Here is a 24,906-nt window from a genome sequence, read left to right on the forward strand (position 1 = left end):
TATCATAGGTTCACGGTAATATCGTCTTCGTGATACTTCGTAAGAGCTCGCATATGCTCTTGTACGGGACTTTTAGCCATTATTGGGCTTCGGGTGAAAGTGTTTGACTACATGTTTCGCAACACGATATCGAACCGCGACGCGAGATCTTGTATTGATACAAAAAAATATTTTCAATGCTATTCGTACTTCCATTTCCGACGATTCCTTGCGATTATTTATCGTACAAAATGAGAGAAAATAATATAAAAAATTATAATTTATATTTTTTAAGTAAATATATATTATAATTAATTAAAAAAGATATAGTTTCAAAAGAAAAAGAGAGAAAGGCGGATATATACTATTGTTATATAAGATTACATCTTTAACTTTGATGAAGGTCCAAAGATCGCTGCTTTATGCCGAAGAATACTTCGCTAATTAAGCATTAAACTAGCATTAATCTCGATCGAGAGAGGAGCACGCCGTGCGTAGAACGCTCGACGTGTGTATGTACAATTTATTGTTTTTTCCGGTATATTCGACCGAAGCAATATTAATCAAACAGGCCGTGCGTCGAGCAATTTAAATTCCCGTTAATCCACCGAAGACTTCGATGCTCGCACGAGCGAGTTGTCTTCCTCTCGCGAATATCATGGCGCGGGAGTAATCGATAATTGCTATTGCGCGATTATTTTAATTGACGAAAATGAGACGAGAAACTTCCGAGAACGTCTCTCCAATGGCGCTAATAAATCCGCGATATAATGGCGTGCCCTTTTTGCGGAAACAACGACTTCCACTGTTTCTCGGCGTCATTAGAGAATTCTCTCCCTTCTTCTTTCAGACTGTGACGGAACGCTCTGCGCTAATCGTGGATACTAATTACGGTCTTCGCAGGATAATGAAATAATCTTACTACGCGTAACTCGGGCGGCTGCTGACTTCCTTGAGAACTTTTTCAGCGCGTCGCGCGAGCGCTTTATTAATCGCGGGACAGAAACGGCTAGACGACGCAATGGCGAATTAATCTCGTGGGATATTAGCCGCTTCTTATTAAGACGAATCGTTTGCTATTTGTCAGCTAGCCTCTTCGCCTCTTCTTGTTTAACAATAGTATATTATTGGCATGATTCTGTTATCACGAGCATCCTCTTTATTTGCGAATCTTGGTTGATCCATGCAAAATAACACAGCAAAATATGACTTGAACAATATGTATATTTTACAAAAATAAATACACGACGTTCAACGTCCCTATCTTCGCATGAGATACAATATGATTTATATACAATCCAATATACATATATATATATATATATTAATTTATTTTGCAATTACATCGCGCTTTACAGTTCAACACGACATAGAGCGTATAATAGGAGCTTAAAATAACAAAATAATTGAGAATTTTAAACAATTACGTATAAAAATACTTTAAATATATATAATGCAAAATAAACTTCGGCTCGTATACAATTAAAAAATGTGATAAATTAAAAGGCCAACTTAACGAGCTAATAAGGTGTTATTGATAAGGTGATATTGAAAAAGACTGTCGTACAGTTGAAACGTTTATCAATTGTAATATTAATATTTTATGACGTATAATAAAAAAATTTAATTAACACCTTATTAGCTCGTTAAGTTGGCCTTTTAATTTATCACATATTTTTAAAATACTTTACTTTACCTGTGTTTAATTTTACTCTCTGCTGGAGTAAAATATTTTCCTAAATTGCGAATATTATTTTTATCATATTAATACAATTTCACATAAAAATAGAGAAGGAAGCAACGACTATCACAAAGTACAGACTCGTTCTGAAGGTAACGGAAGAGCCCGAGCTATCCTGATTCAAGATCTGACATTGCGAGTTCCTATAGTGCTTGACATTTCCCTCGGAATCGCGCGCGAGCACGCAGAGCTCGTATTTGGTGTTCGATTCTGTCAGATCGTGGATCCTGAAGGAACGTTCGCTGTAAACGACGTCCTTCTCGATCATAGATTTGCTGCTGCCGGATTCTCGAACCACCACGTAAAAATCGCCAATATCCTCGCGCGACGTTACGAACCACGTCGCTTTCCAGGTATTGTCCTCATTATTGCTAAACAAAGACAAGTTATAATTTATAGTTTTTAAAAAAATTATCTGTCAGCAAAAAAGTCTTTTGGACAATGAAATATATTTGGTAAATATTACGTACTAGTCAATACTACGATATTTCACGTCGGGTGTGATATCGAGTTCGGGTTCCTCTTGAATCTCTCTCTCGCCACAGCTCATGAGATCCTCGGTTATCTCCGAGATAAATTTGTTTGAAAGATAATTCGGACTCTCGCACGTCACGTTCAACCATTCTGTTGGAAGCTGCGTTTGAGTCTTCAGCCATCTCTTTAACGGCCGAGCGTGACAATCGCAGTGCATGGGATTTCCTAAAAGTATAAAATAATTATCTTAATACCGATAAGAAAATTAGATTGAAATAATAATTTCTAATCATTAAATTTTCTATCGATTAATCACGTAATTACAAGTGCTTCGTTAGCCTTTGTTAAATTTAATTATTCAAGTTTTTACCAAAATATCTGAGAACCGTGCCGTTCTTGACAATCTTCATGAATCTCTCATCGAAAACGCCGATCTCGTTCTCTTTTAAGTCGAGAATTTTTAATTTCGCTAACGGTAAAATCTTATCGAGAGGCACATAGCTTAGATGATTGTTGCTCAGATATAAGTTGGTTAAATTTAACGGTGGTAGAAAAATATCTTGATCGGAGATGTCACTTAAGTCGTTATGCGACAGATCCAGAGTCTCCAAAGCTGTTAAATTTCCGATTACATCTAAAACAGAGCAATTTTCTAATAAATAATCTTTAGCAAAAAATACAAATGTCACATTGCTATTCTATTAATTGTCGAGACCGTTAAAGGCGATATTGCTAATTTCTTACTCACATCTCCTAATTTCATTAATATTGTTGTGAGAAAGATTCAAGTATTGAATCTTCTTGGCGCCAGCAATGAGATCAAAGGTCACAACTGGCATAGTATTGTAAGATAAGTCGATTTCCTTTAGCCTGTAAGGGATCCAGGGATCGTTTGGCAGAGTTTTTCGAGTAATAAACGAAATCTTGTTGTGGCTAAGATTGAGCCTCTCCAAAGACAGACAGTCATCGAGCAATCCATGAGTCTTGTTGTCCAGCTTCTCCAATCTATTGTGCGATAGATCGAGAGTTCTCAGAGACACGAGACCCTGAAACGCGCCGTTCGGTATGTGGCTGATGTTATTGTTTGTCAAATTCAGTGTCAACAATTGCAACAGCCCCTCGAATGTACGACTCGTTACATTAGTTATCTTGTTATTCGCCAAGTTAAGTTCGAACACTATCGGCAAACGACCGAAGGCGGCTTTCTCGAGCTTCGTCATGTAATTATTCTGCAATATTTTCGTCGATTAGAATTTGCAAAATTATTCGTGTCGACAAACATAAATTTTCTCGTTCTTACTTGTAAATAAAGATATTGCAAACTGCTTAGACCGCTCAGCGCTTGCCAGGGCGGCTTCGTGATGTTGTTCGCTTCCAGATTTAATATCCTCAAAGTCAACAGATTTTCGAAGCTCCCCTCTTGCAAGTTATCACCCAATTGATTCCGCGAAAGATCTAATGAAAGTAATGCATTCATAGTAGGCCACACGTCGGTGCTAGGAATCTCTTCAAGAAGATTTTCCGAGAAGTCCAAATGGCCTAGAGAAATTGGCAGTTGGAAAATCTTGGTCAGACGATTGTTTCTTACTGTCAAGCTCCTAAAATTTAATACGTATTTATTATATATATATATATATACACATAAAATATTTTTAAATTTTATCAACGTGCAATAATGCACCTGCAGCTAGCTAGCCGAGTGAGACTTCCCCTCGAAACGTCATTTAATTGATTATAACTCATATCGAGCTCCAGAAGCGTCGGCAACGGCCCGAAAGTCGACGGTTTTATCTTCTCCAGAGAATTATGCGACAGATTCAAGAATCGCAGACTGAAGAGCGTCTGAAATACGGCGTTATAAATCTCGGATAGATTATTGTACGAGATATCGATCGTGTGGAGCTCGTAGAGCTTAGGAAAGGTCTGCCGTGGAATGGAGTGTATCAGGTTGTGAGAAACGTTTAACACTTTCAATCCCGTCATGTTGTGTAACGGAATCTGCGAAAGAATACATTTTTAACTAAATTGAATATAATAAATAAATATATCGTCTCGATGAGACGCGGTATGAGAATTATCCAATCGTTTGCATTTAAAAAATGCACTCACTTGATTGAGAGATGTGAATAGATTATAACTGAGTTGAAATTCCATAGCGTACGAGACGCTATCGAAAGAATATTTAGAGATATTCTCGAGTTTATTGTGACTGAGATCCAGTAACGTAATATTCACGCAGTTCTCGAAGGCACCTGATTCGATCTTAGAAATCTCATTATGAGACAGATTCACTTTTGCCAAGTAAATATCTTTGAACGCCAGTTTTTCTATGACTGTCACAAAATTCTCGGAAACGTCTAAAAGCTAAAAATGGGCATTATTGAAGAAAAACTGTGAAAAATATGATTATAACATAATTTAAATGTAACATAAATATAAAAAATAAATATAATTTTCAAACTATGATTATTATATATACTTATATATACCTCAGCAAATTGCAGCTGATTGAACATTTGAAAGTCGATCTTTTTGATGAAATTTCGAGAGAGATCGATGGTACCGATCCTTGTAATAGAACTGAAGGTCCCACGACCCACGTCGTCGACTTGATTGTCACTCAGATACAATCGTCTAAGAAAACGCATGCCGCGAAAAGTATTGGAATCCAACTTTCTGATTTTATTGTGGCTCAGATTCAGGACCTTCAAGACAGAATTTCGGGCGAAGGTTCCTCTAAAACGAAAGCACTCTTAGATATTTCATGTCATCAAAATCATGATTATTATTCTTATCAAGCTTGTCAACCTCTTCAAATCGGCGATAGCATTGTGCGACATGTTGCACCATCCCATCTTGACGAGATCTCCCAAATGAGAAGCGTCCAATTTATCAATCAAATTATGAGAGAGATCCAAAAATTCAGTATCTCTCAGACCTTTGAACTGATTCCTCTTTAGATCTTTTATCTTATTGCCGTGAAGATCAAGTGTTTTCAACTTCTTAACCGGTGTCAGTGCTTCCGCAGGCAAAGAAGATAACGTACCTGAAAAGTATGATATAATTTGTCAAGAGTTATGCCTAATTTAATATTTTAATAGTTAGTTTAATAGTTAATTAATTTTGTAATTTCTTTATAGATACTTTAAATAATAATTGAGAAAGAAAATAATTGATATTTGATGCAAAACATATTTATTTTACACTTGCAGCATCACACAATAATTCAAAGTTGCAGATTTATAGTCTTTAAACCTGCTGGGAGAAATTGATATACCTAGATAATAAAATAGTTGTATTTTCTATCAATGATACTTTACGATGAGACCGTTATTGGTTATTACCGTTACTGATCTCCAATGTTTCCAGCTTCGCAGCAGCCGCGCTTTCACTGAAACTATTCCCTGGCAAAGTGGACATCCGGTGACCGGTGATGCTCAATAGGCTGAGATTACCAAGAACTTGCAACGCTTCGCGTGGAAATTTCTCTAAATTACTACTTATCACATGGAGTTCCTGTAGAGTCCTGTTCACTCCGAGAAAGCTGTGCTCCTCGATCAATCTCAGCGGCGTATCAATAAACCTCAACACTCGCACGTCCAACGGATATAGGGCAGGCCCGTAAAATCGTACTATGGAAATCGCGAAAGTGAATTCATTAACTCGACATTCGTCATTTTTCGCGATACGAGGATCTATATGTATTTTTTTCGCGACATAGAATCTCACCTATGTTACACTTGTACAGAACCAGTTCCTCGATCGGCATGCCCTCATTCCCCAGATTCGTGAAGGCGAGGCTGAGACTGGCCAGATTCGTATTCTCGCAGCGGATGTATAAACCCCTGTCGCTACCCCGTAGGCAAGTGCAGGGATAAATGTAAATCGCGTCCTTTGGACATCCGAATCTTGGCCCGGGTGGCACGTAGCCGCCTATTACGGACAGGGCCATGCCCAGTAACAGTAGCGGCGATAACATTTCACCTATTCAAAAGAGATATATATATATATATAGTAAAAAGACTTTTCATTCTCTCCTAATTATATTACGTCATTTTAATTAACAATTATATCGATATATGTGCAAATGTATACCAAAACACTTCACATAAAAGTTATTATTTATACCACATCATTTCTCTGTAGCATAAATTAAAGTCAACAAAATGATATTGAGAAGGTTTTGTTACATTTACACTATATTGCTTATACTTATAAAGATAAACGATATTTTATAGAGAAGTTATAAGTATTAGCTTTATGTTTAAGACGAATGATTCGGTTAGTCATACCATGATGTAATGCGTGTGTGAAAAGTGGAAAAGTTTTCGCTGCGTGAACTCTTTTAATTAATAAGTAGATCGACAAAAAGAAAAGATTTTTTAAAAAATCGCAACTACTTCGCGAAACGCTTCGTGATCCGACGAATTATTAAATCCTTCTTTCTTTGTCTTCGTTTGCCTGTTTTTCAGTAAATGGCGATTACATCGGTCGCTCAATTCACGATCTGTTCTCACCGCCTATTTTCTCCCACGCGAACTGCTGCGAGATCCCGCGATTCTCTCGATACACGAAGCGCGGAGGTGACTAACCGCTAAGATTATCACGATAGCCCAAATGTGTCCTTGAAGAAGAATCTGCGTTTTTTTTCAGGCCGTCGACGTCGCTACCTACGCATCGCGGAATATGGCAACGCGAGAAATCGAGATCTCATAATGACGCGTGCTATAGCTTCGCCGATCCATTATTATTCAACCATAATTAATTCGTCTGCCCCACGTACGATGGGTAATATCACGCGAACCTAGCGAAGGAAAGTACGCTGCTGCACGTTTTCATTACGTTGCAAATTATAAACCGCCATGCAGAGAGACATTTTTAGCCTGTGTACCAAATAATTTTGTCTGATATATTACTGCGCGCATCTTGCAACAGAGAATTACGTAAGCGACATTTGTCCATTCGGAAATGTTAACGCAATTAAACGAATTATTCGTTTTCACCGCATTCACGACGTGAAGAAAACACTCGTGAAGCCACCCGCGTAAGCGTACATAAAATTTCGATAGAAAATCAACGATTACGTGCAACGGCGCTACGCTGCAGTTATTGCAAATTGATCGTTTTTTCTTTCGAAACTTCTCGACGATTAGCAAATACAATCTCCGTATAATAACCGTCCTCCTTTCGAGGATCTTCATCAGGCTGTTATTGGTGTTTGACAGTGGGTGGATTTGAAAAAGATTATCTGACCATGAAAAAATTCTATCTGTCATCATTATTAATTATAACATGATGCAATTGTTATATATATATATGCATCATTTTTCTTGCTTAATATTTGCGTTAATTTCACAGTTTTATCATTAATTAACGATTGCATAGTAGTTTCGAAAATTAGATATTGTCAACTTATACTTTCGATATGGCTCGCAGTATCTGCTAATCGAGATCGCCGTAAAGCTCTCGCAATTAACGGTAGCGTGCAATTAAAGTAATTGTGGGATCCACCGATCTGAGAAATGGAGAACTATGCCTTATTACAGCCCTAGTAATTCAGCGAGCAAGAAGGTAAAAAGAAAGGCACCGTGATCTAGTTTAAGCAACATTTATGCAACGTTCGCGATATAATATACTGACGCGCACGAAATATATAGAAAACATAGTATTATCTGCATTATATTTATAAGAGAAAGAGATTCATACAATTGTTTTTATCTTAGAAAATATATATGCTGAATAAAAGTATATATCTGTAGAATTATGTAAAGCTTATGTTGAATTATGCAAAACTTATGTTAAACTGTTATTGCAGAAGTCAGAGAATGATGAGGTGATAATCTTTGGGTAAGCAGAGCAATAGGTATTACTGAGAAAAACGCGTGCACCTTTCACTTATTTCAATTGATCTCTTTCCCTCGTAAACCAAGGAACTAGTCACTGGACCGAATCACACTGGTCTCTCGTTTAAACTTGTATCTAATAAAACTTGGATCTAAAAAAATTCATCATTGACGTAGGTATACTAATAATACTATTCGTTATTTCCTGTATCTGAATCAAAACTCGAACGGTTATTCATACAGATATTGTCAATGCGAAAATATTTACATACTCGATGAAAAATTATGAAGGGTAGCCTTTAGAACGTGAGATGATTTCCGTTTCTCGAAAGTGGAAAGAACAACGGCAGAGAGAAAAAGAGCTTGTGCCACGCTCTACTTTCTGAAAGTCTATCAATTAGAGCTATTGTGTTAGCGTGGCGAAGATAGTTGACTTACGTAAAAAAAGAATGCACAACTACCTTAAGAAGAGTATTATTGTATTATCACAATTAAATACTAACAATTTTATTATCCGAGAAATCTGGGGATCGCACTTTTCCTGTACATCTTTTTGATGTAGCAGCTGAGATTATTTACGTTTCTCTCTCACCAGTCGTCCTTGTGAATACCGTGCAATACCCTGCACCTATTGTTTTGTATAGCTTTTTTTATAATATGGAATTTATTCCTAGTAAAAATCGTAGCTACAGCGGAAATTTAAAAAAATCTTAAGCGTAAAAGAAATCTCCAAAATTATATTGTTTGTATAAAACATGCAATCAATATTATAAACAATATTACAAAAAACCTAAAAGTTAATATATTTTACACTAAATAATAAACATAAGAAATAAAATATTTATTAATTAAATTTTATTTACTTGTACAAAAAAAGAGAAAATAATTATAAAAAAAAATACTGACAAAATAATAAAATTATTATAAGTAAATGAAATAAAAAGAATCGTGCAGAACTTGATTCAGCCAGACATTAAAGACAGCTACTTCAAATAATAAGTGCAGAAACATAACGTTTTGCGCACGCATTAAAGTCATCATCCGGTGAGAGGAGTTTGACGCACCTAAAATCGCACGTGGACACTCAACCGAAAACGTCATGGTGTTAGCAGCAGCATTGTATTTAAAAATATAGCGAAGCTAATGAGCCATTTAATTGATCAGTTCCTATAAAATAAAATGTGAACGGCGTATTTGATTACTTCAATGCGAGTTGATAAATTGAGATTTACATATAAGAAATGATATTTTGCGCTCATAGTTTTTTAAATGCTTTTTCAGTAATTTTAAAATAACGGGAACAAGTTTATTAGTTACACAAGTATGTCACAGTACCTTGTTATATTTTGCCCTCGAATCCTCAAAAGCGCGAAAATCGTCTTGATCTATTTTAAGAAATGCACTGCTGATGTTCAAGATTACATGTTCGCCAGTGAGCAATTTGTCCTTTTTCTTTCACCACGCAGGAATGGAAAGAAGGAAAGGAAGAAAAGCAAAGAGAGAAATACACACGAGTGTTTTGGCCGCGTGTCTTCAAGACATTCTGTATGTGGTTCCCGGGTGAAGCTGTCGTGAAAACTGAGCCGAGGCTCGGAGGCGAAGAGAAAGGCAGCCTGAGAAGTAAGGCCTCTCTCATTGGCAGTTGATACCTGCTGTCCTTTCGTGAACATCCTATCTTTTGCTACCAACTTTTGCCGCGAGCACGATCGTATTTTGATAAAATACGACCGTATCTCAGAAGGTCATGGTTGATTAACTGCATTTTAATGAGTTTTGTAAATTTCCTATTAAAATAATAACTGAAAAATATACCAAATTCTTTAATGAATAATTTAAAAAATGATTAACTTATTTATCATTTCAACTTTCATATATAATAAAAATATTGAAAATATTGAAAATGACAATGAAAGATTATTGAACATAGAAACTTATTGAATTATGCTTCTTTGCTTTTTAATTCGTTTTATCTCTACTTTGCTTATTTTCCTAATTTATTAAATTATAAATATTAAACTTAATAAATAAAAAAGTTTTGTTGTATAATTTTGATATGTGCTATATACGATACGATTCTGGCAAAACCTCACGTAGAAGAAAGTCATTGAATTGCATGCTTAGAATTGATTGATGCTAGTGAAAGTACCTTCGTACATAGTTGCCTGGCGATGCTGACTCGAGCAATTCATAGCATGAAGCTGACATCTGTTGGTGCTCAAATAAATTTAAACTTAAACATTTTCAACTGAAAAAAGTTTAAATAAAATATTTCTGTAAAGATTATTTTCTTTATGTCAAAAAAGTTCGATAAACTTTTTTTAATTAAAAATACATACTTATTCGCTATTTTTTGCAATTGTTTTTCTAATGTCTCTGATCTTTCTCTTTTAAATTATATAAATACTTTGTAAAAAGAATATTCTCTCTGCATTCTCTGAAAATATCTATAACACAACAGGATATGATAGTTAAGCGTCGTTTAAACGATAATGAGAAAGAATGAGAGGTCTTTTCCGAAATTACACGGTTATTAAGGTCATTGAGCTCTTCGAGTTCTGCAGTTTCAAATAAAGAGCTCGCCATGCAGTCAGTTGCGTTATCCATCGAGTAATCCGGTAATAGTGTTCGCCAACATCCAGCCATAATTTCAAGAAGCAAAAATTTGTGTAGTTGTTAAAATCGCGAGTAAAATACACGATGATTTATTTTATATTTATACTGAATTTATTATTAAGTGAGTCAAAATTAATTGTACAAAATTATATAATATTTGCTTATATATATAAGTCTGAGTTTTATATATCTTTTATTATACAGGTACAAAGATGACAAATCAATTTCCTTTGGGCTATTTTGTAAGAATCTATATTTCTCAAACATTGCTCTAAAAATATCTGCTACGAATGTTCTCGTTTCGCGGTAAAAAATGATAAATCATATTTTTTATAGGCTGGAAATCGTTTGGAAACCTATGAGGAAATATCTAGTGAACAGAACGATATCGATATCTTTAGCAATCTATCTTTTCATTTTACTTGCGAGGGTATGCCGACCGGTTTTTACGCAGATGTGGATTACAGCTGTAAAATATTTCACGTTTGTGAAAATTCCGGCCAGGGATTTCCAGTGATTTGCGCTAACAATACAATGTTTGATCAGAAACAACGGATTTGCACGGAAGAAAAAAATATTGATTGTCAACATGCTCATGAATGGTACGTATATATTATTTAGAAAAATATATCAATAAAAGATTTATAAATCTTCATAATATAAATAATAATTATACTCATTACAGGTACTATTTGAATGAATTAATTTACCCGACAGAAATCGAATCAAAAACTGAAATCATAGAGGAAAATGAATCAAAAGTGATTCAAGAAGATGCAATACCTTCCGTTTTGCCACTTTTAATTAATTAAAGATATTTTTTCCTGGTATCAATTATAAGTAGAACATAAAAATTGATAAATTACTTATATAATAAAGAATCGACTAAAAAATGTCGGAGAATAAACATGTATTGGATTCTATGATATTATTTTGCTTTTATATTTATTCAACGTTCTAGTGTTCGCGTGTGCTCCTATGATCTTGACTCTGGTCTCTTTGTGCTCTTGTTTGCGTCTCCGGTACATCGTTTGCCGCAAGCAACGAATAGAACTGGTAAAAAAATTAAAAGAAAGAAGAAATGCACGAAGAAAACCTTCGATGTGGTAGTTCGGAATAATCTCAGGTCTATTCTTGACCATTCGAAGCTGGCTTCTCAAGGTTGTTGAAAGTTGTAGCGCCAGTATTTTCGATATCGATGCAGACATACATGCAGAATTTTATTATCTATTTATTATTTTATTTCTTAATTATATTTTATAAATTACTTTTAATTTTCCATTTATCTTCCCGCTTTCTTTAAATAACTTGGAGAATTTATAGGCAGCTTTCGAAATTATATTAATTATAATACATATATAATTGTATTTTTCGCAAACTTAAGTAAATAGAATAATATTAAAAATATATATAACATTAAATACAAAAGTGAAACGACTCTTATTAATTAATAGTTATAATGTGCGTGCGGAAAGGGATAATAGCAATTGTACAAAATAGGTACACTCCGTTTATTTTGAATCAAGTAACATAATTAAAGAGCATGTCAGTTTTTAAATCTATATGCTAACAGTTTAATATTTATTCTGCAATATAATTTTTAATGCCTTGTTACATTATCTTTAAGAAAAATATAAAGAAGTGACACCCTCCACCATAAAACCCCATGACAATGAAATAAATACTTCCTGCGAAATAGCGTGTGTTTTTCCTATTACATGATTAACGCGAGGGATTGTTTCCACAACCATTTACGAAAAAATACCGTTTCTTCGGGTTCTAAATTATCTATATTGCTATATTCTAATTTTAGAGAATATATGTATATTCTATTTATGTGCGTGAAGCCCGTATTTTGCTATATATGAAGAGTAAAATTGCCCACAATTAAAACACAATAAACGCATAAAATATGCATACAACTTTTTATATCTTTGTCTAATTTTGTTTCTAGGAAATAATAATGAAAATATTCCTTAACACAGAGAACATTAAAAGCTAAAATCATATAATTATCTCAAAATTATTTTTGCAATATTTGATTTAGACTTTGAGGGAACAACAGTGATATTAATAATACTATTAACGACGAGACACTTAGCGCATAAGATTTTTTATATGTATAATATAGTATACATCAAAAACAGGATAAGTAGATTTGATCGAGCGAATCAATACTATTTTTCATAATGATAAGACTTAGGATGCTGTGGCCAAGTGATACCCGGACCGGTCTTATCATTGTCGTAAACGTATTTAACCTTTTGATTTTCCGATCCGAATAAATTCTGTCGAAGCATGCCGAACATAGCTGATGCAAGGGCCATGTTGCTCATCATTCCAGCTATAGAGGCTGCAGCTTTCGCATGAGCCAAGGCCGTTTGAATGAGGAAGCTTATTATGAGACCGATTCCAGGCAACATAGTGCTCATCTTCATCTTCAACGCTCTTCCGAGATGCATCATCGCGCTCGTGATCTTTCTGGACATAATGTCCTCTTGCAAATGTGGCAACTGGATTCTCAATTCCGTACGCATGTTGTTGTCAAGAACAAGGAACGACTCATTGACTTTGATCTTATTTTCATTATCTGAATCCTCGATTTCCTCCGTAGGAATATTTAATTTGTTTGTAAGCTTATCTGAATACTTATCGAACAAAGATCTAAATTCATTTTTTATGTTATTTTCTTTTTTGCGTTCTTCGTGACTCTCCGTAGACTTCGTAGGCTCCTTTTCAAGATCATAAGACAGTTTTTCTTTCAAGGGTATCACCTTTAATTCCTCTGCACTTAATTCCGTCACAAAATCCTCAGAATTATTTTTCTTCTGTTGTTCCTCCGTAAAAATTTTTAATCTGTCGGCAAACTTCTCGTTCAAGCGAGTTCCGAAGAGTACGCTGAAAGCATTATAAGCATCTTCTGTATTTAAAAATTGAGTGACATCACCATCAGCAAAATCCGTCGCATTGGCCTTAATCTTATCCAAAAACATTGTGATTATCTGATCGTCATTTATGGACCGTTTAATATCCGCGTACTCGTCACTGTCTTTCAAAAATTGAAAATCCTCTTGCACATCGTCTAGGCTTCTCTCTCTCTTTTCTTTCTCTCTTTTAAGCTTTTCATTGTCCGGTCGTTGCTCCAATACTTCCTCCATGATGTCGCTAATAATTGTCAGTATGCTCGGCAAATTCTTGTTGTCCTTGATCTTCGTAGCTCTACTCTCGCGGAATCCGCCAAAGATGATGCCCACCTCGCCGTTTCCGTAGCCTTTGATCGTTAAAAGACCCAGATTCGTCTGAAATTTCTCCTCCATCGCTTTTTTGTACCAGTCAAGGAAAATATTTTCCATGGATTCTTTTCGCATTAGCAATTCCTTCTCGAAATTATTCATGGACATGCCGAAGAAACGCTCTACTTCGATTTCTGTCGATCTTCCAAGAAAACCGAGGCCAGGCAGCGAGGGTAATGACGGCAAGGACGGTAAGGACGGTAAACCGAATAAAGATGGTATAGATGGTACCGCATTGACAAGCAAGGGCCAAACAAAAATGCCTATGCATCTGATGAAACTCAAACTGACTAGACATTGAGTTACCTGCGACATAAAACCTCGATCCGCGGTTTGCTCGTTAAAAACCTCAACCATTTTTAAAATCTCGTACTGATCGGCGGTCAGAGAATTCTTAATCGTAGAATTTAACGTATCTACGAAATATTCCTTCGGATTCTCAATGGGTTGATTTTTCTTCAAATTCGAAATATTAACTAGAAGTTGAAGAAATTCAGATTCCGTGATATTCGGGAACGTGTCATTTATCGTCGTTTCTGTAAGTTTAACCTCTTCGTTGGTGTCGTAGAAAGAATTTATTAATTGATCGGTATTTCTTCGTCTTCTCTCGTGTTTCTTAGACGATAAATTTGCGGGAACGGATTTTGACAATGGATCTTGTTGCTCAATGTCAGATAATTGAATTTTTTCCTTGGAAATATCTAAGAGGATGTCCAACGGTTGTCCAAGATATCCAGGAACGATTCCTAGTTCACCTAGAAAATAAAAGGAAATCAAAGATGAATAAAAATCAAATATTGAAAAGAAAAGTCAGTCTGTATTTAACGGATAAGACTGATTCACCTACTGACGGAGTATTCGCAGCCCTCGACTCTCCACTTATCTGGTTCGCCTTCTCATCATCCGCGACTGAAGAATGACTCGAAACTTGAAGAATCGTTTGTTCCGGCAACTTCGGTTCTTGCGATGAATCCGACAAGATTGTAAACTGCGGTTGATTTATACCACCGAAGCTGGGAAATCCTGGAAACTGAGGAATTTGAATTCCGCCCGGTAACATAGGGATTTGAGGGATTTGAGGAATTTGAGGAATTTGAGGGATTTGAGGGATTTGAGGGATTTGAGAGGGAATTGGAGGAAAGTTAGGGCCTTGAGCGAAAGTATTGTCTAGTCCGGGAAAATTCGGAATCTGACTTATACCAGGTATTTGACCCGCACCAGGAAATTGACCTATACCTGGAATCTGACCGGCATCAGGAAGTTGACCTATACCTGGAATCTGACCGGTACCAGGAATTTGAAACTGGCCGAGCAACTCCTCAAAATTCGGCAGAGCTTGTGAGAATTGCTTCAAAGTCGGCCAACTAATTTGCTCAGTGCAAGTTATAAAGTTATTGCTCCTTATGCATTCTAGCATATTAATTACATATGCGCGACGAATCGAATCCGGTATCGCTTTTTCAGTTAATTTGACAATGTTTATTTCCCGAGGAGTCAGAAGATTGTTTATTACAGGATTATTAGCGTCCAAATAAGAGCCCTCTGAACGAAGTGTCAAATCTTTGTTCAATTCTTTTAATGTACTTTCTATTTTATCTTCGATCGCGTCGACGGTTGTCAACGTATTTTCATTCTTCGCGTTCTCCGAATAAGTGTCATGTAGCAGAATCGACGATGAATCGAGTTTCGTCCTCGGCAAGTTTCGGCTTCTAAAATCAGGGAAATTTGGCAATCTTGGATAGAATTGAGCGATAGTTGGCCAAGTTATATCCCGCGTGCAATCGAGAAACAGATTTTCTCGAACACAACTGACTATTCGCCCTACGAAAACTGATCTCACCGACTCCGGCAGCAAGCTTTCCGCAGCATGAACGATGTTAGCCTGCTGCTCTGTAAAATAACTCTTCGTTTCTGGCAATCTCGAAGTAATCATAGGATATGAAACGTCCGGTGTAGAGCTCTGCACGGCCTTGAGAATTTTCAGAATCACACCTTCCGGATGTTCCGAGAAAACGGGATAGAATCTAGTATCAGTGATGGTAACGGTAGCGTCTCCGTGCTGGCCAACCTTAACATCGGTCTCTGAAAACGGTGATGAGTCAGTCAGATTCTGCGGTAAGGATGGACTTGACGCTGTTTGCTTGAGGATGCGCTTCGAAATTCGGAAAGCTGGGCAACCTAGGGAAATATTCCGCCAGAGTGGGCCACAATATATTTCTCGAGCATGCTAAGAAAGTGCTCGTGCGAATACATTCTGTCATCCGTTCGACAAAGGTAGGACGAACTGCATCCGGTAGCAAAGCTTCTGTTGTATTAACGATATTCAGCTGTCGATCACTAAGTACATTGGTCAACTGCCGCGTGCTGATAAGCTTGACAACGTGATCATCTCGCACATTTGGCGATGATAGCTGAATTAACTTGATAATATTGAATATTACCGATTCGGGATGTTCTGTGAATATCGGTACAAATCGAGTACCGGTTACACTTATCACGGGACTGTTATTACTCTGCGGCAATTTCGTTCTGGAAATAATCTTTACGTTGGAATTCGCCTCGTTCTGCAATTGATTTAGTTCTTGTTGATTTTTTATATTCGGATGCGAAGCGGTTTCGTTCTTCAAGGATGTTTGATCTTCTTGTGTCGGCGGTTGCTTATGCGGGTGCTTAGACGGGTGCTTAGGCGGTAAATCGGGAAATTCTGGGAAATTAGGAACATAAAGAGAGAGCGTGGGCCAAATTATAAATCGCGTGCAATTAATAAATTCATTGTTTGTCTGAAGACAAGATAGAACTTGTGCGACAAGAGGAGCTCGTGCGGGGGGCGGTACGATGCTTTCCGCTAATTTTAGTATGTTGAGTTGCTTCTCGGTAATGGTCGTCAGAATTATTACGTTTCTACCTAAGATTAGATGTGAATTTTCCGGTATTGTTCTCATAGAATTACGTACTCCCGTTAAGATCTCCGTGACCTTGTTCTCTAATTCGTTGGATGCTTTGGAAGAAATTTTATTTTGACGCGTGAAGGTCGTGGAAAGACGACCTGGTGGTTCTTCTGGAATAGAACCACCGGATGGTTTTTCGGTGGTGGTACTTTCTTCGCTACTTCCTCCGCTACCTAATCCCGGGAAAAACGAGGAAAAATCGGGTAAATTCGGGATCGGAAAATTTGGGAAAAAACCGAAGACGTCGGGAAATTCCCAGTCCGGTATCCAATTGGAAATATCCGGTAGAGAAGGATATAATTGCCTGATCATCGGCCATGTTGAATATTTGAAACATGTTAGATAATTTAACTCTTGAATACATTTCACGGTTTTCTGAACAAATTCTGGTCGATATGGAATAGGAAGAAGCTGTTCGGCCATATGAATCGATAATAATTGTTCTGGAGAAAGTATAGCGACATAAGAATCAGCGTTATGAATGACAGAAGGAGTCGGTGCCTTCGCGTGTTCTTTCAGAGTGTTCTGAAGAATATTGATGATTACCGTTTCCGGTTTCGGTCTCTGGATTCTTGTGGCATCGGCATCTACGACTTCCGGAAGCTCGCCCGAGCCTTCTACGAAACTTGGAAACGGAACAATGGGATATTGCGGATATAATATGGATGGATACCAGTTCTGATAAGTCCGGGAAAGCCGGCAAGGTCGGATAATATTGCTTTATCATCGGCCAAGCATAGTATTGGATGCAACTAAAGTACTCGAATCTGCGTACGCACGAAAACATCTGGTCGGAGTATTCACGGCGTATTTCACTAGGTAGAAGTTTCTCGGACATCTGAAGAATTTGAAGTTGACCGACAGTGAGAAGTCTTCTCAGAGTTTCGTTCTTCGGATCGATGAAGGTCGGCGACTGATCGTACGTGGCTGTCGATTCTAGAGCACCGCTTAGGATACTGAAGACGATGACCTCCGGCGTCAACAACCTCGGATAATAAACGTTGCTCTCAAATCTCGCAGATTTTGCTCTGTTACCTTGAAACAGATCGATCAAGTTTATCTCGATCGGTAAATTGTGCAAAGACTGGCCGACTGATTCTGGAAGGTTGTCGAGTATGATGGGCCAGACAAAGATGCGCATGCAATTCAGAATACTGAGACCGCGAATGCACTGTACCATGTTAGCTGCGAAGGACTGTCGCTGCTTCGTCTCCATCAACTGTTCGGCGCACTTTATTATTTCCAATTGATTCTTGTTCAATTCAGTCTCATTCAAGGTAGCCAGGTACGTCTCGTTCGATGGTGACTTCCGGAATAGCGCGATATTCTTCAAGGTGTCCAGCAATTGGATTTCTGTAAATTTCGGAATGTCAGAAAATACGTCAGTCGCTTGTTCTCTTATATATTGAAGCAAAGTTCCATTTTTCACTTGTTCCTGAAGTAATGTAGCTTGAGCTTTCCATTTTTGAAGACGATTAGGGACTTCCACTATTGGAGATGATTGATCAATATTCTCGTTCTGAGGCGATTTATTTTCCGAATCACTACTGCGTTGATTACGAATTTCTTTGTCTTTTGCAGCGGTAGCTGCATCAATCTCGATCGATTTTTCTGAAAGAAGACTTTCTTCTTCAAGCTTTTCCGAGCTTTGTTTTGCGTCACTGCTGACTGATTCAAGAGCGTCGTCTCGTATAGATATCAGTTTCTTTATCTGACCGTTCACGATCGATTCTTGCTCTCGACCAGGCGAATTGTCTTCTTCAGCATTTAAATAAACAGTTGAACTTTTATACTTGGACTTGGCCGAGCTAGTTAAATATCTATTCTCTCTGTTCGGATCGATATCTTTGACACTGATATCTTTATTATCTGATGCTTCATCGGCAACGTCCTCCTCTTGATTCCTTTCACTTTCGTTCGCGTGTTTCAAGCTTCGCAGGTCGTTACGTACTTCCTCATTAACGCTGTCGACATTCTCGATTCGTACTTCATCTAGATTATGGGTCGCTGAATTTTTAATCTGTCCCGTCTCTTTTTCATTTAAATCTAATTTCTCTGCCTGTTCTAAACTTGCGACATTTTCCAAGTTATCTCTCAGATCGGAGGAAGTCTCTCCTTTTTGCTGCACCTGATCTTCGCCGCTAGGCTTTGCATTCACGTTCTTCATATCCTCGGGCGATTGCTCGACGTTGACTAATTGCTTCTCGATTGCGGTTTTTTGTGAATCGGGGACATCCTCTATGATGTCTAAAATCTTTCGTTGTCCCGGTTCCTCAACATCGTCGGACTCCACCTGAGCATCAAATCGCCGAATACCCTCGTCCTTGTGCACATTCTCCTCCTTATCCTGCAACACAAACTTACCAGGAAGGCTCACGTCGTTCCTTCGTCGCTTCTTCGCCACGCTACCTTCATCGCCAGCAGCTTCTACCTGGATCTTGTCAGGATCCTCGACGAGTATCTCCACCGCCGGATCTTTCCTTTCTTTGTCACCAACATCCTCGTCGTCATCGTCTCCTTCCGTTCCTATCAGGCTCTTTCTTCGCGCTTGATCCGCGTTCTCCAAGCCGCCAGGTTCAGGGTCACTCACTTCCACGACAGGTTCCTCCGAAATCTTGGCGTGCACTTGATCCGCGATGACGTCACTGTCATCGTGAGGCACACTCCGCGCTCGTGCGTCATGAAGGACGCAGAGCAGAAGAAAGAGACAGAGAATCGTACGAGGCACGAGTCGATGGATGCTCGTGGTTGACCGTAGGCGTCGAGAGTTGAGTGCTCTCATGGTCGCGGTCGAGAGGCGAATGTCTCGGCCACTTCTGAGCCGATCCATGGTCAGCCATGCCACACGCATGGTGATACACATACCATCTCCTAAAGCACGACACCGAGAGTACCGGTCAACTCACGGACGAAGAAGTGAACCTGTAGATGAATAACAACCTGGCATTTCCATTTTTGCGGTGCCCCTCTACGTGCTTCTTCGGGGTTGAGGGGTAACGAGCTTCACGCAGCGGACGAGTTCGCCATCGCTGACCGGTTGTGTTTCCTGCGCGGAAATGGCAATAGAGTGCATCGATCGCTTGATTTAGCCGAAGACGCGATTTCCGTAACGCAAATCAATCTATCGTGTAAACATTAATTATGTATTTATTATATGAATTATCTAGCCTATCCGAGAGACAGTTGATTTATCTTAGATCCTTAGACAATTAAGTCGATTTAAGTAGATGCGAATGTACTTGACGCAACATAGAATGAATGGGTGAGTGTTTGCAGAGAAGAGAACGAGAAACATGCGCCTGATATATAGCAAACCATCCGACATGTGCTTTTTTATATTAGTGAGGATCGACTTGTATACGCGTCAATGAACATACAGGTTTGCTGTTTAGAATGAAAATCCAAATCAAATGTTTTGCTGGCATTCAAACAAACGAATCTTGCATTTTGTTTTATAATAATTAAGTAATAATATTATTTATAAATTATTATTTATTATTAATAAAAAATTAGGAAAGATATTCTTGTTGTAGACGTCTATTGATAGATAGATAAAAAATCCTCGATATTTTGTAAAACAGAAAGAGAAGTCATGATCGATTCACGATTGGAATAAAAGCAATTTAATCAATGATTTGCGAATATCTAACAAACACAGTCTTAAAGTAGAATTTTACAAAATGATAGGATAAATCAAAGCCTACAGATTTGAATGCGCATAAATAGAATATCGTATAAATAGATCAGATTTCAGGTTTATGTTTTATAGTTTCATCCGCCGGTCTCTCTGCTTGTCGGTGCAAAGGGTTGAATTTTTAGTCCTTGAAGGAATCGAGACTGGAAGGAATGGACAGGAAGAAGGGGTATCGCGGAGATGGTCGGAGAGCGGAGAGCAATGCATTTTTACGGAAATTTTATTTTCCAAGTCCGCGATGCGCCTCTACTCTTTCCCTCTCTCCTTCTTTCCAGTACTAGATTCACTGTGCAAAGACGATGCAATAAACCTGTACTGCATTTCTTGCTTTACCGTCTGCTTGCTTACGGTGCGTCCACAACGTTCGAAACGATTTTATTACTTCGACTACGATTGTTTCGCATAATTAGTTCTATTTTTCTTCATAATTTTTCATTACAAAATCTCTAAACTTATGTCTTTCTAAAAATTATATTTTTTTCTGTGTTGCAAAGAAGAAATATTAATGCATTGTAATTTCTTCAGCAATCATTTTAATTTTTTTCATATTTTGCACATCTTTTTCATTGACAAATAAGAAACGATGAAATAACGTAATTAGTTGAAAGTAAAAAAAAATGTCTGTTGACTTTATAGTATTAAATGTATTGAGGTAATCCATGACGTCAATTATTGACCATGACCATGACCATGACCATTCTTTGAGCCACTTACTAGACCGTTAATGAATTTTAAACATAATGTTTCTCATATTATCTCGTTATGAGGTCAGTGAACAATTTCTAAATTGAAAGCGTTTCCCGCATGCATTATTTGATAATAGGTCGTTATTTCTGCAGCTATTTACAATGACACTGCATATATGAATGCATGTTAACGTTGAGCGTTTAAGAATTTACCTTGTAATATCTAAGAGAAGAAAAATACATGGAAAATAGTTTAAAAAATATCTACTCATTTGTTAACAACAGATTCTAAATTTATAAAATATTTTTTAATAATGTGTGTGAAAAAATCACAAAAAAAATGTAGCAAATTCTGTCGGAAAATTGTGAAACAATTCGTTACTATTAAAGATGTATTCTTGACTTGATTTTTATTTAAATATATTCTTGGCATTCAATCACTTCTTTTCTAGGTGATGGTGCGGATTTCAGGTGCGTGATCGGTCGTTGCATGATAATGTCAAAAATGAAAGAAAGTAGGTCATTCTCAGAATTTCTTTTTTTTATTAAAATATAATATTGTTTAGATAAAAATAATATACTGGAATAAATGGGAATAAATAAATTTTAGACGTATTTTACATCAACAATTAAAAATGTCGCGAAATTTTGAATATTTTCAAATAATTGCATATCAGCGAACATCATTGCAAAACGTAATTTTATTATAAAAAAAATAGATCTATGATTTTAAGAGATATCCGCCTTCAACACTACAATACAGGTCGACGTTCTTCAAATTCTTTAAGGCGATTGTAAAATCGACATCTAAGAATCCGAAAGAGGTGCGCAGAAAGTCAACGCGCAGGGGAGCGGGCGATTCTCTTTCGAGTTCAAACAGCTCAGAGATCGCTGGAGGGATTCACACGGTTGGTTGTACGGGTCCGAATAACACGTATTTCGTGTAGTCCGGTACGAGAGGTTCGAGAGGAGACAGAGCGAAAAAGATCGGTCGAAAGAAAAAGGATCGTCAGTGTCGATGAATCCGGATGGTGGTAAACCGGTCTGAGAATGAAGGCGATTGGCCGGATCCTGGCGTGCGTGCTATTGGCAGCTGTATTCGGAAAAAATGTAATTGCAACGAGTGCCGCGAATATTAAATTTTTGACGGGACAAGATAACACAATCGTAAGATTCAATACTACGCAACTAGAATTAGTTCCGGGACTATCGTGGCTGAATCTTGAAGATTCTCGAGGTATTCTGGATAGCGCATTTGAAGACGAAGATGATCAAGGTGAGATATCATTTTAATCTGTTATAATAAGTAAACATGTTATATGTAAATAAAAAATGTTATTTTACGATCAAAATGTCATAAATTTTACTGCAAGTTTTGTTATTAAAACGATGTACAAGATACATCATTATTTAGCACAATATTAACTTTCAGAATATATTAATATATATTATATGATATAAATTTTTAGTTGGTAGTTATTTTTTCATCAATATCATAAATTTCATATAAAACAATTTATACAGCATTATTAATGATTAATACTTTTATTATATAGACATTAAAAAATTTGAAGAGGCTCGCACTTTCGGAAGAATCAGAAGATTGCAGTTCATGTTAATGCCGATAATATACAAAATGGGAGTAATGATGACAATGTTGATGGTATTGACAGCGATCTCAGTAAAGGGACTTTTCATTGGTAAGCATCGTTACTTTCGTGCGCAGTGAAAAGTGTCAGCCGCAGAAATGTATAACGGTATCCGTGATATCTTGTGGATAGTGTAACCTGCATACGTGATTAGGTGATAGTGCTGGCCCATTTATTCCAATGAGTTCAGTATTCAAGCGCGTGTTCGAATTAGAGTTCCAAAGTCTCTCTTTGTCCATTGTCATTTTGTTATTTTATAGAATTAGAATGATCAATTATTTTAATTAAGAATATATCTCTTTAAATTGCTTATTTAAATTATTGATAAAATACTAGACTTTTTATTACCATGTGTGTGAATTACAAGATTATATCAGAGCTTAGAATTTGTTATTACAATTTTCGTTTTTTCTATACAAAATTTATTTTTGCAATATTTTTATTTATTTAATATTATACATTTATTTTTATCAAATAATATTATTTTTATGAAAACCTTGTCACTTCATAAAGGAAATTTATCATTCATTTTAATATACATAATATATTTTTTTACAGGTATTATACTGCTGGTATTTAAATTCGGCAGTTTTCTATCGAAAATTTATTCCGGCTGGCACGCAACATCGCATCAACCAATTCACCTACACATTCACAATCCATACGTTCAACCACAAGTTTATCCACAATTGTATCAACAATGGCCGATAAGTAGTCCCGAGGACCATCATTATTATTGAAAGGGAAATATATATGTATAGAGGTATTTTTTCGATTGCGAAAATTTTATTAATAAGCCATAACAAAAAAGAAGAGTTTAACGGAAGTCAATAGTACTCGATAGAATTTGCATCAACTGCATAATTTATTAGAAAGAGAGAAATAGTTTTCCCTTATTTTCATTTATCAATTTTTATTCGGCTAATTTTATTAATAGAGATAATTTAGACATTAATATTTATCACAGTCATGCTCTTCTCTAAACTAATTTTTGCAAACATTTATTTTCACACATTTAGTCTGAGAAATAAATATGTGGACACATCAATTTAACAAATGTTAGACTTTACTACTTTGATCATGACTTTTCCGCGAGCGCATGTGTTTCATATGTAAATGTAAGCGCTACTTTTATGGATGTACCAAAGGAATCTCTTAACTTATTAATATAAAATCATAGAGGAAAATAATTAATTATTGCGTGGACTTATTCCTTTTTTAAAGGAAATAGAAATAGCGCTTTCACATAACGTGATAAGTATTTTAATTCTCATAATTTATTGATAATTTGAAATTATAATATAATATTTTTACATACATACATACACATCTGAGATGTGCCACAATGAGCCTTCAATATACGTAAATACGAATTAGACAGTATCCTATGTACATTGCATACCGAATTAAAAACTGTAATCATCAAACAATGATTTGAAGGCGCGGGAAGTATTAATTTAATTTGTAAAAAATTGTGAGAAATATTTATAATTTATAACTAAATTTTTTCCTATGTATATACCATATATAAAAATTTATATATTTAAGAATTAAAACCGTATACCTCACATGTTACCAGTGAAGATAAAATTGGTCATATTGTAATAATATATGTTATCTAATTATTGTAATATATTTATTATAAAGTATATGTATTTATTATAGGAAACGAGAAAAAGATTTTTCAATACTCTACACATACTGTATACAATAATTATAAGTATTATAATTATAATAATTATAATTACGATAATTATATTAATATAGAACATATAAAAATATATTTTTAAGTTATGTTTTCTTAAGATTAAAAGAAAATTGATAAGAAAATTCCATAATGTTTAAATACGATAGGAAATTGTAGGAAAATTATGTAGAAAGCACAATTTTAGTAAAATCTTACGTAGAGCTTATTAAAAGCAATTTATCAAAGTACCTTTACCGGCAAGCGGTTACTGCAGTGAGTCATTGACCAAGTACATCCAC

The 24,906-nt window shown here is 36.3% G+C and overlaps 4 protein-coding genes across 4 annotated transcripts; 2 read left to right on the forward strand and 2 right to left on the reverse strand.

The window, feature by feature from the left end:
• Window positions 1–1,183: 1,183 nt before the first annotated feature.
• conv (insulin like growth factor binding protein acid labile subunit convoluted) lies at window positions 1,184–9,638 on the reverse strand. The gene is made up of 12 exons (XM_085487848.1): window positions 9,373–9,638; window positions 5,924–6,178; window positions 5,539–5,826; window positions 5,003–5,240; window positions 4,684–4,930; window positions 4,304–4,558; window positions 3,876–4,192; window positions 3,495–3,792; window positions 2,943–3,423; window positions 2,565–2,828; window positions 2,191–2,419; window positions 1,184–2,091 (listed from the first exon to the last, which is right to left on the reverse strand). Exons 2-12 carry the CDS (start codon window positions 6,171–6,173, stop codon window positions 1,755–1,757), a joined length of 3,204 nt encoding a protein of 1,067 aa, XP_085343974.1. The 5' UTR covers window positions 6,174–6,178; window positions 9,373–9,638; the 3' UTR covers window positions 1,184–1,754.
• Window positions 9,639–10,860: 1,222 nt separating this feature from the next.
• LOC114944508 (uncharacterized) lies at window positions 10,861–11,462 on the forward strand. Its single transcript, XM_029320439.1, has 3 exons — window positions 10,861–10,892; window positions 10,987–11,252; window positions 11,336–11,462. The coding sequence occupies exons 1-3, from the start codon at window positions 10,863–10,865 to the stop codon at window positions 11,460–11,462; spliced, it is 423 nt and encodes a 140-aa protein (XP_029176272.1). The 5' UTR covers window positions 10,861–10,862.
• Window positions 11,463–12,821: 1,359 nt separating this feature from the next.
• On the reverse strand, window positions 12,822–19,767 carry LOC146720820 (uncharacterized; the record flags this gene model as incomplete). Its single annotated transcript, XM_085487813.1, is given in 5 exon segments — window positions 12,822–14,698; window positions 14,787–16,065; window positions 16,067–17,575; window positions 17,577–19,728; window positions 19,730–19,767. Coding segments are annotated over 5 exon segments (6,849 nt in total), but the record flags the coding sequence as incomplete, so codon positions are not given.
• Window positions 19,768–22,198: 2,431 nt separating this feature from the next.
• Window positions 22,199–24,469, forward strand: LOC114944506 (uncharacterized). Its single transcript, XM_029320437.2, has 3 exons — window positions 22,199–22,547; window positions 22,828–22,971; window positions 23,479–24,469. Exons 1-3 carry the CDS (start codon window positions 22,322–22,324, stop codon window positions 23,658–23,660), a joined length of 552 nt encoding a protein of 183 aa, XP_029176270.2. The 5' UTR covers window positions 22,199–22,321; the 3' UTR covers window positions 23,661–24,469.
• The last annotated feature ends 437 nt before the right edge of the window (window positions 24,470–24,906 follow it).

The sequence above is a fragment of the Nylanderia fulva genome, unplaced genomic scaffold (genome assembly GCF_048542155.1).
Source record: "Nylanderia fulva isolate GAGA-0341 unplaced genomic scaffold, ASM4854215v1 Scaffold6, whole genome shotgun sequence".
Taxonomy (NCBI): Eukaryota; Metazoa; Arthropoda; class Insecta; order Hymenoptera; family Formicidae; genus Nylanderia; species Nylanderia fulva.